This window comes from Pleurodeles waltl, chromosome 4_2 (assembly GCF_031143425.1).
Source record: "Pleurodeles waltl isolate 20211129_DDA chromosome 4_2, aPleWal1.hap1.20221129, whole genome shotgun sequence".
In the NCBI taxonomy this organism is placed as follows: domain Eukaryota; kingdom Metazoa; phylum Chordata; class Amphibia; order Caudata; family Salamandridae; genus Pleurodeles; species Pleurodeles waltl.
Window position 1 is genome coordinate 61,231,966 of NC_090443.1, and position 13,643 is coordinate 61,245,608.

A 13,643-nucleotide genomic window follows, 5' to 3' on the forward strand; every position below is an offset into this window, starting at 1 on the left:
AGCACCACTTATGCGCACTACAATTGAGAACATGCATTGACAAAGCCAAGAGGTCTGCTGCTCGGTGCCAGCATTTCGACTCAGAAAATTCTTGGTTTGCTCTAGTATGGATTTTGCAAAATCTTATTGTTGGGGAAGCTGCTAAACCATCTTCAATCTAAAAAAACATAGATTCATATTAAAAAATACTTTCTTGGTCAAAAAAGGAACACATTCCCAGTGTAGTTCCTGTCACTTTGTGTGTGGATGTGCTCCTTGTAAATGGGAAACATGTTGTATCGCACAGTGAATTCAGAACGGCTGAAGCGGTCTGTGGGTGGAAATAAAATGTGAATGATACAACAGACTTATGGACGATGTCTGGCTGAAAACCTTTATATAATTTTAGTAATATCGAAAGGTCAAACTAATACCTGACCTAAAAAAGCCATGTAATCTGGTGTTGGCTTCCAGGCTTTGCATTGTTTTTGTAATTTTGTATTACAAACAGTTATAGAAGGTTGAAAAACACAGGCTTGCAGAACAAATTGTGATGTTTATAAAGACAGACCGAGATGGATGGATAGATAGATAGATAGATAGATAGATAGATAGATAGATAGATAGATAGATAGATAGATAGATAGATAGTACAGCACAATGAGCACTAAAAGCAAACTAGAAAAACGTACAAACAAAATACAAACAAGCGTGACGTTATAAATGCATTTGATTGCATGCATTTTTAAAAGATAGTTACTTTATAAAGAATACATTTAAATGGACACAATGTGGTATAATCTGAAGTAGCAATCAGATCACATTACAAAAGCTGCTCCAAAAACAATTTACAACATGATTAGCAGGAGGCAGGAACTGATAAAGCTGGAATGTGCCCTGTGCTGTGAAAAGCTGGTAGAAAGTGTCCTGATATCACATTAAGCTCTAAATGCAAAGGCAACACTAAGGTAATAATTAAATACAAGCAAAAACACTGGCACGGAAGGAACAACCTGGGTGTCGTACGCTCAGTCTGCTTTAATCATTGCAACTGGCCAGCCATTCCACAGCAACAACTATCTGCAGATGCTCCTTTGTCACTGGAGAGGCCTCATTTCAGTAAAGTGCACTGGACGCCCATAGTTGGGACACACAGAGTGAGTGGCAAGGCACTGCTACCCATCAAAGCCCAGTGTGGCCTATATCGTTACATCCCTGCACGGTGCACTCTCTAATCTGAGCCGGTCCGGCGCAGGACGACACCACCGACATCCAAGCCCGTGACCACCTGAAGGTGACCAACAATGGGTCCCGGGCAAGCCCACAGGTCCGCTGCTGCACACGCTGGGCCCGGTGCAGGTGCTGCACTAGTGACTCAGGCCAGAAGATGGGAGAGATCAACTATCAGAAGTAGCATTCACCACGAAACCTCCCTCCTTCTCGGTGCCACCCAGAGACTGGGGCCCCTGCAGTGGCCTAAACCACCGGTGTGGCAACAGACTGCTCCCAGAGTGCCATGCACTGCAGGCCCAATCTGCGAGCTCCCCCGCCTCAATCCCTGAGTTGCCTTTTGCGCCAGCGAGCGGAGTGGACAGCCGTGAGAGAGATTACTCAGGATTACTCAACTGCACAGCAGATTCAGAACCCCTCCATACACCAGCATACCAGACTCAATCCAAATCATCAAGCAGCAAGTAAGTGGCCTGGGCATTGGTGGCACACCTACTCACCCTGGTACCTGACACCACTGCTGGGGGAGACTTGCCTACACTGACCAGCGCTAACTCTACATGGTATTCGCTGGGGCAGTCGCAGTAGTACACCCAAACCCCTGGGAGAAAGTGGGGGCTGTGAAGGAGAGCCTACACCTTAATCCTCAGGCTACCCACGATGTCCTATTTCTGAAATAATACTGGCATTAGAGGGTACTGCTGCATTAGGCTAAACTTCCAGCTGACTTTGGCCTGTCGTTGCATTGGACACAGTTAGCGCAACATGACTTCTTGGGAGAGCCGTCCTTCAGCACCTGAGGAATACTTCCTGATTTTGGTATAGAGCCCACCGTCTTCCACCTCAGTGATAGAGTCTGTCCTAGACTGGGGGGCTCGCACATACATTACCTCAACGCCTGCTCTCCTCTTTGCCGCTATGCCTCCCTAGACACTGTCTTGATTCCTGACTTTGCCCCTCTAGCTGAACTCTCCTGAATAATTTACATGTATTCCCACATGACCACCTTCCCAGTAGTGAGGTGACTTCACCCAAATTCTGATAACTATTACAATCATAGTTCAACGTCACTCTCAGCATGCTTCCCTACCCTGGATTCCCTGGGGCGGCGAGCACTGAGTTTTAACTCCCTACAACAACTGATTGGAGACCAACTATTCTCTGTGACAGGGAGAAGGTAGATATCCCTGCAACCCCACCTTATATTGCATACGCCTGCAGTACTGACCACCTCCGCAGCTAGTAATGAGTAGGCTAAGATCCACCATGCCGGCCCCTCCTCTGGCAACAGGCTCTACACCATCCATGATCCTGGATATCCAGGCACCAGGGGCTTCTGCCTCGCCGCCTATGTCCACAAAGCTAGATCAAGTCATTACCGCTCTCGAGCATTCTAGGGTGTCGATGGAGACCTGCCTGGGGTCATTAGCAACTGAACTCAGGTGCGATGAAATGACCACCGGAAACTTGTGAACAAGGTCAGTGGCGGGGATAAGATGCTGGCCGAGCTACAAGCTTAGGTAACAGACCAGCAGACAGCGATTCGGGGTTTACACACCAGGGTTCACCATCTTGAGACCCAAGCAGTTCCTGAAGGAATAACATTTGAATATTGGGTCTTTCGGAGGGAGTGGAAGGCAGGATCCATTGTCTTTTCTGGAAAACTGACTCAAAACGTTTACACCACCAACTGATATAACTCCCTTCTACACTCTTGAAAGAGCCAACAGGCTGCTGGTGCAACGTCCTCCCCTGGTGGCACTCATACAACCTATGCTGGCTGGACTACTACACTACCGGACAGAGGAATTTTACTGCATGCTGCCCGGCAGACTGCCCCGCTACAAATGAAAGACAAGACAATCATGCTTTTTCTGGATTATAGGCGGCTTGTCCAACATCAAAAAAAGTCTTTCTTAGCAGTAAAACGCATACTCCCACAAATGGCACTACAGTATGCATTACTTTTCCCAGCCTGCTTGTAAGTCATCGCTAATGGGAAGAGTTTCTTATTCATTGATTGTACAGAGGCCTGGGACTGGTTGGACCAGTTAGATGTCCCCCACATACTTATAACAAACTTCTTGGTCAATATCACACTCCTCTGTGCCCTGCAGTGACCAGGGATGCATTGGACATCCCTATAATGCCCCAGGAGATCATACAAGCGATAAAAGACCTCACACATAACAAATCCCTGGGCCTAGATTGTCTCCTGTAGGAATATGATTCTACTATCGCTATTAGGCTGGACCTGTGCCTGGCAGAAATGTGCGAAGAGGCTCAAGCTCAGTGTGCCCCCTACCTCCCACCAAGAGTCACTATTGGTATAGATTCTGAAGCCTGATCGTGACCCTATCCAACTAGGATCGTACCACCCCATTGCAATCCCAGGAGTTGATTACAAGATCCTAGGGAAGATCCTGATGAGCAGATGCTCACAGATTGCACCAACACTCATTCACACATACCACAATGGTTCAGTTCCTGGGCGCAACACCTCACAAAACATCAGCCACCCGTTGCACATCAAAGACTAGGTCCAGAAAGAACAACCACTAGCTGCCTGCCCGATCCTATATATAGAGAAGGCGCTTGAAACCCTGCCTTGGGATTATCTATTCCAGGTGCTCACATCTATGGGTATTGGGAAATGACTCTTAGCATACACATGCTCACTGTACGCAGGTCTTTCCTCTTGTGTATGATTGGGTCTCCTCAAATCAGACCTCTTCCTGGTGAGCCAAGGCACCAGGGAAGGATGCCCACTCTCCGTCTTGCTTTTTGCTTTAGCAATGGAACCGGTGGCTAGCCACATCTGCGAGAAAGGGCACAATTGGGGAATCCCTCTCTGACATTCTGTGCATGCTGTCTTGCTCTACGCGGATGACTTGCTTTCCTGAGGTATGTGACAACATCCCTAACCCCAATACACATAGAATTTGCTGCAGTCTCTGGATTTCGGGTGAATTGTTCCAAAACAGCAGCTTAGCCTTTGTGCCCTGAACAGCCACAGCATGACAAGCTCCTGGGGGGACGAGAATACAGTGGTGCTCTGAGGCAATCCGCTACTTAGGAGTTTGCTTTTACCACTCCCCTTCTGACCTGTACGAGGGCAATCCCCGCAGGGCACTTGCAGGCATTTGTGTGCAACTAAGCTTCTGGCATTTCCCTCTCACTTGCCCCATCAGCAAAACAGCATTCATAAAAATGGTTGTGCTACCCAGACTACTGTATGTTTTGCTAATCTCCGGTTCACTCCTCTGCGTTCCTTCTTTTAAGAACTGGACACGCTCCTTAGTTTACTCATATGGGGTGCAAAATGCCACTAAGGGGCCCTAAGGATACCCCAGCTTCCACTAGGGTGAGGGGGACTGGTAGCACCCTTTTATGAAGCATACTACTTAGCAGCACAGTTACAGTGGCTATCACGCTGGAGAGCAGGCTGCTATGTGGAGAGAGGCCAATGATACCCGAGGCTCAAACCTACTGGCAACATTACGTGTCTTGCTTTTTCCAAGGTGCTTCCCCCTCCCTCTGGCCTCTTCAAAAGGTGATAGTGCAGTCGTGCATGCTCCACCTATACCGCCCTTAACAAGATAAACCAACGATTCAAAACATCAATACCTCCTATCAAAAAGCTACAACTGAAAGGAGTTTAGGTTGATCAGTGTTCAAAATATTTACAAACTAGTTAGGGTCCTTTTCTAGAGTTTTTTTGCACATCTAGACTCAATCCAAAATAATGTTTGGTGCAACTGGGCAGAGAGTACAAAGCTTGTAGGACTATAATAAATACGAATCTTATGTTTGGTTGTGCAGACAGGAATATTTCAAACCCATAAACTACAAGAGTTCACACAAATTGTTTGACAAAGAACATTCAAATATACAGCTGCTGCCTCCTGGCCTTCAGCCTTGTGTTTTTTTTAATCTAATCCTACTATTGGTGATGAAAGAAAAAATGTGCCCTAGTAATTTATTTTCTTTCTGCACAAATTTGGAATAAAGAAGTGTTGCATCAGAAACGTGGACTACTTACAATGTATTCAGGCTCCTGCGTAATAAAGCTTGACTGTGCCTGAAAAAACTGTTGCAGATTTAAAAAATATGACACTATTAAACATACATGGGCCCATATTTACACTTTTTAGCTCCAAATATGCGTCATTTTTTGACACAAAATCGGCGCAAACTTACAAAATACTGTAGGTTTGCGCTGCTTTTGCGTAAAAAAATGATGCAAATGCGGCGCTAAATAAGTATAAATATGGGCTCATGGTGTTTAGATTGGTACTATCAGTGTAGAGCAAGTGTTTGTCAGTATTTTGAGAACTTACACTTAACACAGACAAGACTCGACAAATAATGCCAAAAATGAGCTTTCCATCACCCGTGCTGCACGAGGGTCTTGCATTTGTCGGAGTTACAGCTATTCCTAGGTGTAAACTCCCGACCGGATTTTTCTTGCATTAAAAGGAAAAAACAGCGCAATCGCGCTGCTGCAGTTCACACGTAATAATACCTATCGGCAAAAGTGCAATTATGAACGTAACCGGCAAAAGTGCAATTAACTGTGTGACAAGGTCAATAGTATGCAAAGCGCTCGACTTCTGCCCAGCAAGATAGTGCTGTGAAAATAGAGAAAAAGTAGTCCACAAACCTGACGGGAAACAGTAAGCCTCACATGTTTTCTGTACTTGGTCGCAGCGCTCGAGGACGGCTAACCACCAGAAAAGGCATGACGTATGCGTGCCTTCCACTAATCAAAGGAAGCGGATTCTAACATGCAAGCCAACGTGCCAATGTAAGACACTGACGTGACGTCGACGGGGCTCCGAGCCTTTTTCTAATACCTAAAGCGTCTCACTAGCAATACGCATGCGCGAGCACATGTGATGCAGGCTTGACCCTAAAAAGCAACTTACTCTGTGCCCAGCCTTAGTGGAATGAAGGTTTTGATTGAAGACAAGGAAGGAAGGGGGTCGAAAACAGCGTGAAAATGACCAAGGTTAAATAAAAGAAGGCAACAGAAAAAAACATACTTGAGCAAATCATTCTGAAAAATATTAGTTAATGAATCCTAACCTTACAGAAGAAAATATTAGGAAGTCATATTCAACGTTTTAAGACGACAATTGGATAATACAATAAATCAACAAAAACTTATGTTATTATTCTGCAAAATACGTTTGTGTATTCCACGTGTTACTATTTTCGACTGAATTATCAGTTGCAATGCAATTTCACAAACAGGAATGTCGCATTTGAAAAAACATATTAGAATAGCTCCTTTAAAGATAATAAAACTATTTTATAGCACGATGCCATTTTTTCAAATAGAATGATCTCCATGAAAGATACATCTTGTCCTCTGTGAATAGAATTAATGATCACTCATCAAAACTAAGTGAAAAGGTTTAACCTTTGACAAGAATGACATGGGAAATTCTATATCAATTAACATTAAAAATGTAATTTCACATAGATAAAAAGTCAGCTATAGAAACGAAAGTATTATTTTCGATTGTGTCAGAGGGCAATAAATGGCTTATTTAGATATTGTAAAAGCAAACGGTTTATTCAGAATTGAGTTTATAATTAGATATGAAAACTGCAAAACAATATGCTTTAAAAGTCACAGCCACTGGCTATTGCTAGGCCTCATTCCAGGACATTTTCTTTTTGCCCTCTGTGCCGCTCGAGACATGACCAATCCTGTGAAAATCAACCTTGGCCCTGCTCCAACAGGAATAGTCCAGCCCGAATTGCCAGTTCATATCCCCACTAAATGGGAACACAACCAACCAAGGCCAGATACAGCCGCGTTGTTTGTAATTATCAGTCACTTCATGAAATGGAAATATAAATATGCAGGTACTCACTATCACATAGTAACTGTTTATGCTGAAAATTGCCAGGAATCTCCCATTAAAACGTACTGCACCCATTTTGAGACGCAACAGTACTCTCCATTCTAAATTGAAGTGATTAGCGAAGGTAACTGCCAGTACCTGCATATTGAAAGCAGTGAGATGCAGCTTGGAGCCTATGGGACACAAGCTTAGTATCTACGTCACAGCATGTCCATCGCACTTAGGATGTCACATAAAAACATATAAAAATGAAGGGTGGGGATGGAATACTTGCATAGTGTCTCAGTCAGTGACAATCATTTTTAGTCCACTGTGCTACTTCAGACAGAGAGCTGCCAGGTGTAAATATCTCTTAGTCGGTTTTGTTTGTGTTCCCCTCAAGAAAGGACATAACCAGGCAGGCAGTTCATGCTGGACCATTGCTATCACAGCAAGATCAACAACTTTGGGTAAGAGTAGGGACAAGACTTATTTGCACATGGTTTGCTCCCCATCTGCTGTGGAAGAGGGAACAAAAATACCCTGGACAGGGATGTGGCATATGGTAATCATTGGTGGCTAAAAATCAAGAATTCTATCCATCACTTTTTTGTTACTTGTAGTTAGGTCTTAGAATTTTTATACATAACTTCTATTTCCTGTATGGCTAGCATTGCATAATATAATTTGAGCAGGAATGTTATTTAGTAAGAAAATTCCTGGGCAGAACTATTACAATTATCCCAGCTGGCAACATAGGTACTATTACTCTTCTGTCTCCCTCTATGTCTGCAGATGCTGATAATTAAGGTTGTTTCATATGTGTTTCATGTGTGCAGAGTGTAATCATATCATGCAATACTTTATGCCTCTCTCTACCTACTGCATTCTTTCCTATATGCCTGGAATCTGGAACACTTGCAGCGCACATACTGTGCGAATGCAGGGGGGTTCGAAGTCAGACAATATAACAAACACACAGCGCCCATTTGTACACACCTATCCTATACTTCTTAGCAGACCGAGCCCTTGTACAATGGGAATTTATTAAACTGTTATTCGATGACAAACATTCTCAAATCATGTGATAGGCACTAGATCCCCATGCCATGCTAGCCTTGCAGGCCCAGGCCTGACCATTGATTCTCTGATGTATTGGGAAAGTCCACAAGGAGTAAGGGAGGTAGAGATATTGCTTCCCTCATGCACAGAACAGCACCTACCTTTCTGTTGCTGCTGCTCAGCTGATCTGACTCTGTTGGGCTCACACAGGAAGTGGCAGCTTCCTCAGGAAGAAAAGCACAGCCATTCTACAGCACTAACCAGAAGCAAGGACCAGCTGAGCTCACGATAGAACAGAATATCACAAACAATAGCATGGCAAAAACTAGAAGACAGACAATACAAGGCGAATAAGAACGACTGCTACCACAAGTCAGCCATGCTACTTGGCTCTACAAACAAGCTTTTACGGGTAATTTTATCATTTGCACAACCGTTCGTTCTTTAACCAGGCGGCAGTCATTATTTTGTATTCATTATGAAGGGCCCTGATCATGTGGGCCGATTGTAATGTGACTGAAGCATGAACAAGATTGGCCCCGTTTCTTTGACAAAGGCAGCTACAACAGGAAAACAATAAAAGGCAGTTTACATAAAAAATAAGTTGCTTTCAAATACACTTTCAAAACCGAAACCAGGAGGCTGCAGGGGTTATCACACGCTGTAACAGGAGGAAGCGTGACATAGTGTGATGGCCAACAAAAATCTTCTCTCAGTGAAATTCCCTGGGAGGGAACTTGGCACACAAAAGGAGGGACATTTAGCCCAATGCACTAATAAAAGTGAAGCATTTAAGGCAAGCACAACAAAGAATGACTTGCAAAAGTGGGTGTGGAAAAAAAGCCCATATTCAATATAATATGTTTTGCAGACAGTGTGCCGCACTGCCAAGCTCAGCCTAAAAAAGGAAAAAATATGTTGCAACATTACCATGGCTGCCATAGCATGCAATAAATTTAGAAATTTAAAAAGCATTAACTGATTTGGCCATTTGACTTGTGATGTTATTCAATTATCAACCCTCCCTCTGTGATGTGCGTTTTATTGTTATTACTTGTGAGGGAGCAAGAATAAATAAATACTCAACCATTCCCTCAAATTGCAGGCAACTCTAATTTTACAATGCCTTTTAAACACTTTGTTGTAGCAACTTTAAAATGAAACAGGAAAATAAATAACCATCTAACGGGGCACCGAAGTGCAGACAAAACAAATAGCAATAAATAGAGATTACTTAAAGTAAAAAAAAATTATACATAAAAAAGCGCATTTTGAACTAGTTTTGTCACTGATGAGAAAGGATTTTTTTTAGGCTGATGTGAACAGCACAGGGTTTGTGCAGTCACTAGAAGTGAAGTGAGTCAGTGTTTGTGCAGTTACTAGAAGTGAAGTGAGCCTTTAGGTAAAATGGACTGACCCATTGACCAATACTGCTTTCTGTGGTCGGTGGAAGCAAAAATGTGAATGGAAATGTAACATAGCAATAGAAGCAGTCCACTGAACAAAGGCCCCTACAATATGCGTATTATGTATGATTAAAAAAAACATAGCCTAGCAAAACAGCTAAAGCGGTCTCAAAGCCCTGGCATAATACAAAAATGGCAGCACTGGGGGCAAGAATGTATCAGGCAAAAATGTTCTTCTGTACTGACTTACCAAATTGGATACCTGTTTTGGAACATAAATATAGGGAGTTCAGCTTTGCGAAAACATGTCTAGAAGCCAGGTTGCTGCAATGGATATGGCATCAATAGCCACATACACCTGGAAAGCAAAGAAGAATGCCATGTTTCCCTCACACTTCCTGCTACAGTCCATAATGATCAGGGAAACGAAAGAGAATGGGTTATGGGTGAAGGTTGCATACCGCTGAAGTAAGGTTCGTTACTTGGGAGGGACGCTCTGATGAGGCTGCACACAAATTATAAACACCACCTAAAATACTCCCACTTCTGGTCCCAACACAAAGTTCTATGCTAAGAGAAGCACACTTTTAAATAGGCATGTTCTTTATTAAAAAGTGCAAAAAAATACGCTATAAATAAATTATAAAAGTGTTTTTGTTTTCTTTTTCTAGATTATTAAACTGCAGACCTCCATTACAGAGTCAGAGGAGCGGGGAGAACTCGCTCTAAAGGATGCCAAGGAAAAACTTACAGATTTGGAGGCAGCGCTACAAAAAGCAAAAGAGGACATGGCCCTGCAACTGCGCGAGTACCAGGAACTCCTGAGTGTCAAGCTTTCCTTAGACATTGAAATCGCCACCTACAGGAAGCTACTGGAAGGAGAAGAGAGCAGGTATAATTATCAAATAATTAGCACCATTGCCAAAAACATAAAATCACAAACTGCGCTGCGACTTGCATGGGATTTTTGGCGGGTAGAACATGGTTTAATCTTGAACGATATTGAAAGGATAAGTCCATAGAAAAGGCAAAGCAGAAACCCTCCTCTTGGGCTCAATCTTGTGGTCGGTGACAAATGCTTTTTGTGAGGGGCAACCCTACGTCATGGCAGAGAATCAGGGTAATTACCTTTACTCCTATTTGTGTCGGTTTACACTTTGGGCCTGATTTACAAAGGTATTCTGCAGTTGCAAAGCCTGCCTTTCATAAAATCACAGGGTTACCGTGCGCAAGCTCCCTTTTATTATTTACAAGAGCCTTTTACAAGTCAGAAAAGTCTTTCCAACTCATAACAAGCATTGGTAAATGCATAAGATTTCGCCTAGGGGATTAATAATAAGAGGTGTGGGAGAAGTGCATGAGTGCAGGGGGAATGGTGTGAGTGCTCTCTATGCAGGGTGAGTGAAGCATGAATGTAGGTTCATAAGTGTCTGCGGGCAGGGTGAATGTGCCTCAATGCATGGCGATTGGAGTACCGAGAGAAGTATCTGGTTAGGGGAGAGAGATTTTCAGGGATGCAGGATATTACCTCCCTCTCTTAACTGCACTTACACGAAAGGATCTTACAATCCTTATCCTCGGGTCGCAGCCTGGGTGAACTCGAGCCCTCAGAAAAAGAGCCCAAAGGGTTTTTGGGGGACCGTTACACATCCTCTTGGCGTCATGCTTCATCATCTGGTCTCATCCAGGTCCCTCTAAACTAAGATGGGCTCAACCATGCTCCAGTTAGCACTTTGGATATTTTTTCAGACGGGCTCCAAGATACTTTTGGGTTAGTACAGTACTGAAGGATAAGATGCCCATGTCACCATGCAGCAGAGGTAATGCGGAGTACAAGAACGTCCAGTCCTCCACAATAAAGCGGTTAAAGAGAACACAGTCTTGTTCACTTTTTCAACTGCAGAGAGTAACTTTTTGTTCCTGAAGAACAAAGTTCCAGAGTTGTTAAACAATTATAGGCCCACCACTATTTAAAAATGAATTGATGGGCCTGCTGTTGAGTTGAGTTGTGAACAGTAGTGCTGTAATTTTTTAATCACCTATCCACATCACTACATTTCCAGAACCCTCACGCTGTGCAGATCTCAAAATAAATCAATAAAGCCCACCAGATTACCTAAAGAGGCAGAAACAACAGAATTGCTACAATGCTCAATTTATTGCAGTATGAGTCTACTGCCGCAGACAAAACAGAACACTCAAGACAGAGTTGGAGTTGATAAGCATCAGAAACAGCTAAGCAACTCCACTAGCAGCCACCTGATAACACATGTTGAGCAGAGACCAGTGCGTCATGTGTATAAGAAAAAGGCAATAGGTTCTAAATCAGAAAGCTGTTCAACAGAAGGTGGAAAATGGTGCCATCTTTAGACACAGTGGGATAGACAAAGCACGTTTGGACGTTTGGTAGATTATATTTGTTTTTTAATCGTTCTTCTATGTATGGGCGCAGAAATGTTACTTTTTTAGTGGTCCAAGAATCTGTTGTACCTGATCCAATAACTGAGCCAACTGAGCCATGGCTTACTGTGATTTTTGATTCTGTGCAGACCGTGCTTCACTTGACAATGAAAAATAAAATTAATATGAATTGGGTTTTATAGAAAACAATACATTCTGAATCTATCTAAAGTTTAGAGACAGGGTAAGTTCTACAACACCACTTTTTGGATTGTCCATAATGCCATGCCAATGTGAGAGTGTTTCGTGGATGCTCACTTGGAATAAGAAGGCATAAAAATGTGGACATAGATAAACTATAGGAAACATTCTGCAATTCAGTTAACCCATACACAACTGTAACCCCACATCTGTGCATGAGCCTATTTCACAGGACAGAAAAGGCCCCAAATGGTGGCCACATGAAGGGAATCAGAGAAGCTACGAAGAAAGAAAAACAACATAATTGATGGGCAGAGCTGTAGTAGTTGTGCTAGGAGTCAGCCACCAGGAAAGAAACTCTAATGACATCACACATTTTTGAAAACTGAATTCACAGAGGAATCAAGGGTGGTGTACTTCCCATGGATCTTGTCACATTTTCTTAATAGAATGCCCTTCACAGGATGCAAAAAGCACATTTCCTTACAAAGAAAACTCTGGAATATGCAGACAGCAGCATGTCTTACCGCCATGTGCTACCATACTTTCCCCAAACAAATGGCACTACAAATGTGAGCAGGGGCATGTCAAGGGACAGAACAAGCAGAAAACTTCAGCCACTTCTAGGAGTCAGAGATGCAAAAAAAAAGTAGACTTTTGAAGTGGTAGATGGCTGCAATATTTGTGCATGGGTTCGGCCTGCACCAAACGAAGCCAACCGAGCCTAAACATTTCTGAAACTTAAAAACCCAGGGTAACTTATCGGTAGGTACAGGTGGTAGGTGATCCCATCACTTTTTTTACCCAAAATGTGCAAATACCAAACAATGATTTAAAAAGACACTTCCTTTTCAGCATATAAGAGAAAGCATTGGACTATGTGCAAAATGTTCTACTACATCACTTTCTCGCACTTCTCCAGACAAACACCACATCCCACATGTGTAGGTGAGTATATCGCAAGATATGATGGCTGAAATATTTGTGTCGGTGGTCATCAACGAGGAGGGAACTCGAAGACTCCAAGCCATTGTTGAAAACTAAAGTGATGCAAGTGCATTAGCCTTTGGGTATCCCTGTGCTTTGCTGGACTAGTGTCAAACTTTTTAGCGCTAGTCCAGCAAAGCACCAGAATAGCGTCAAGAATGTTGATGCTATTGTCCTAACGTGTGCCTTGGTGCACTGTCTCATAAATACAGTGCTACCATAGTATTGTTATGGGGCGCAGGACATCGCAAGGAAACTTGTGCATTGGAGCCGATGCACCAGTTCCTTGTAAACATGCTCTAAGGTATTTTTAGCTGCAATTATTTGTGTAGTGGATCAGAACACGCAGTTGTGCAATAATACAAATTAATTTATACATCCGTAAAGTGCTAAAAGTGAAAAAGTACATCCATAGGCTTTATCAAGATCATGTGATTATAATGTTGCATACCTTACACAGAAACAACTATTAAGATAATTAGCCATCCACCAATAGAAACCAATACTACCAGGTCAAAAATGT

At 43.0% G+C, this 13,643-nt stretch overlaps 1 protein-coding gene across 1 annotated transcript in view; it reads left to right on the forward strand.

Annotated features, from left to right (window-relative positions):
* LOC138292215 (keratin, type II cytoskeletal 5-like) overlaps positions 1-13,643 on the forward strand; it is a 97,636-nt gene that overhangs the window by 47,604 nt on the left and 36,389 nt on the right. The window contains exon 7 of the mRNA XM_069230660.1: positions 10,204-10,424. Within this exon, the coding sequence (XP_069086761.1) occupies positions 10,204-10,424 (221 nt within the window). The remainder of the gene's footprint in view (positions 1-10,203; positions 10,425-13,643) is intronic.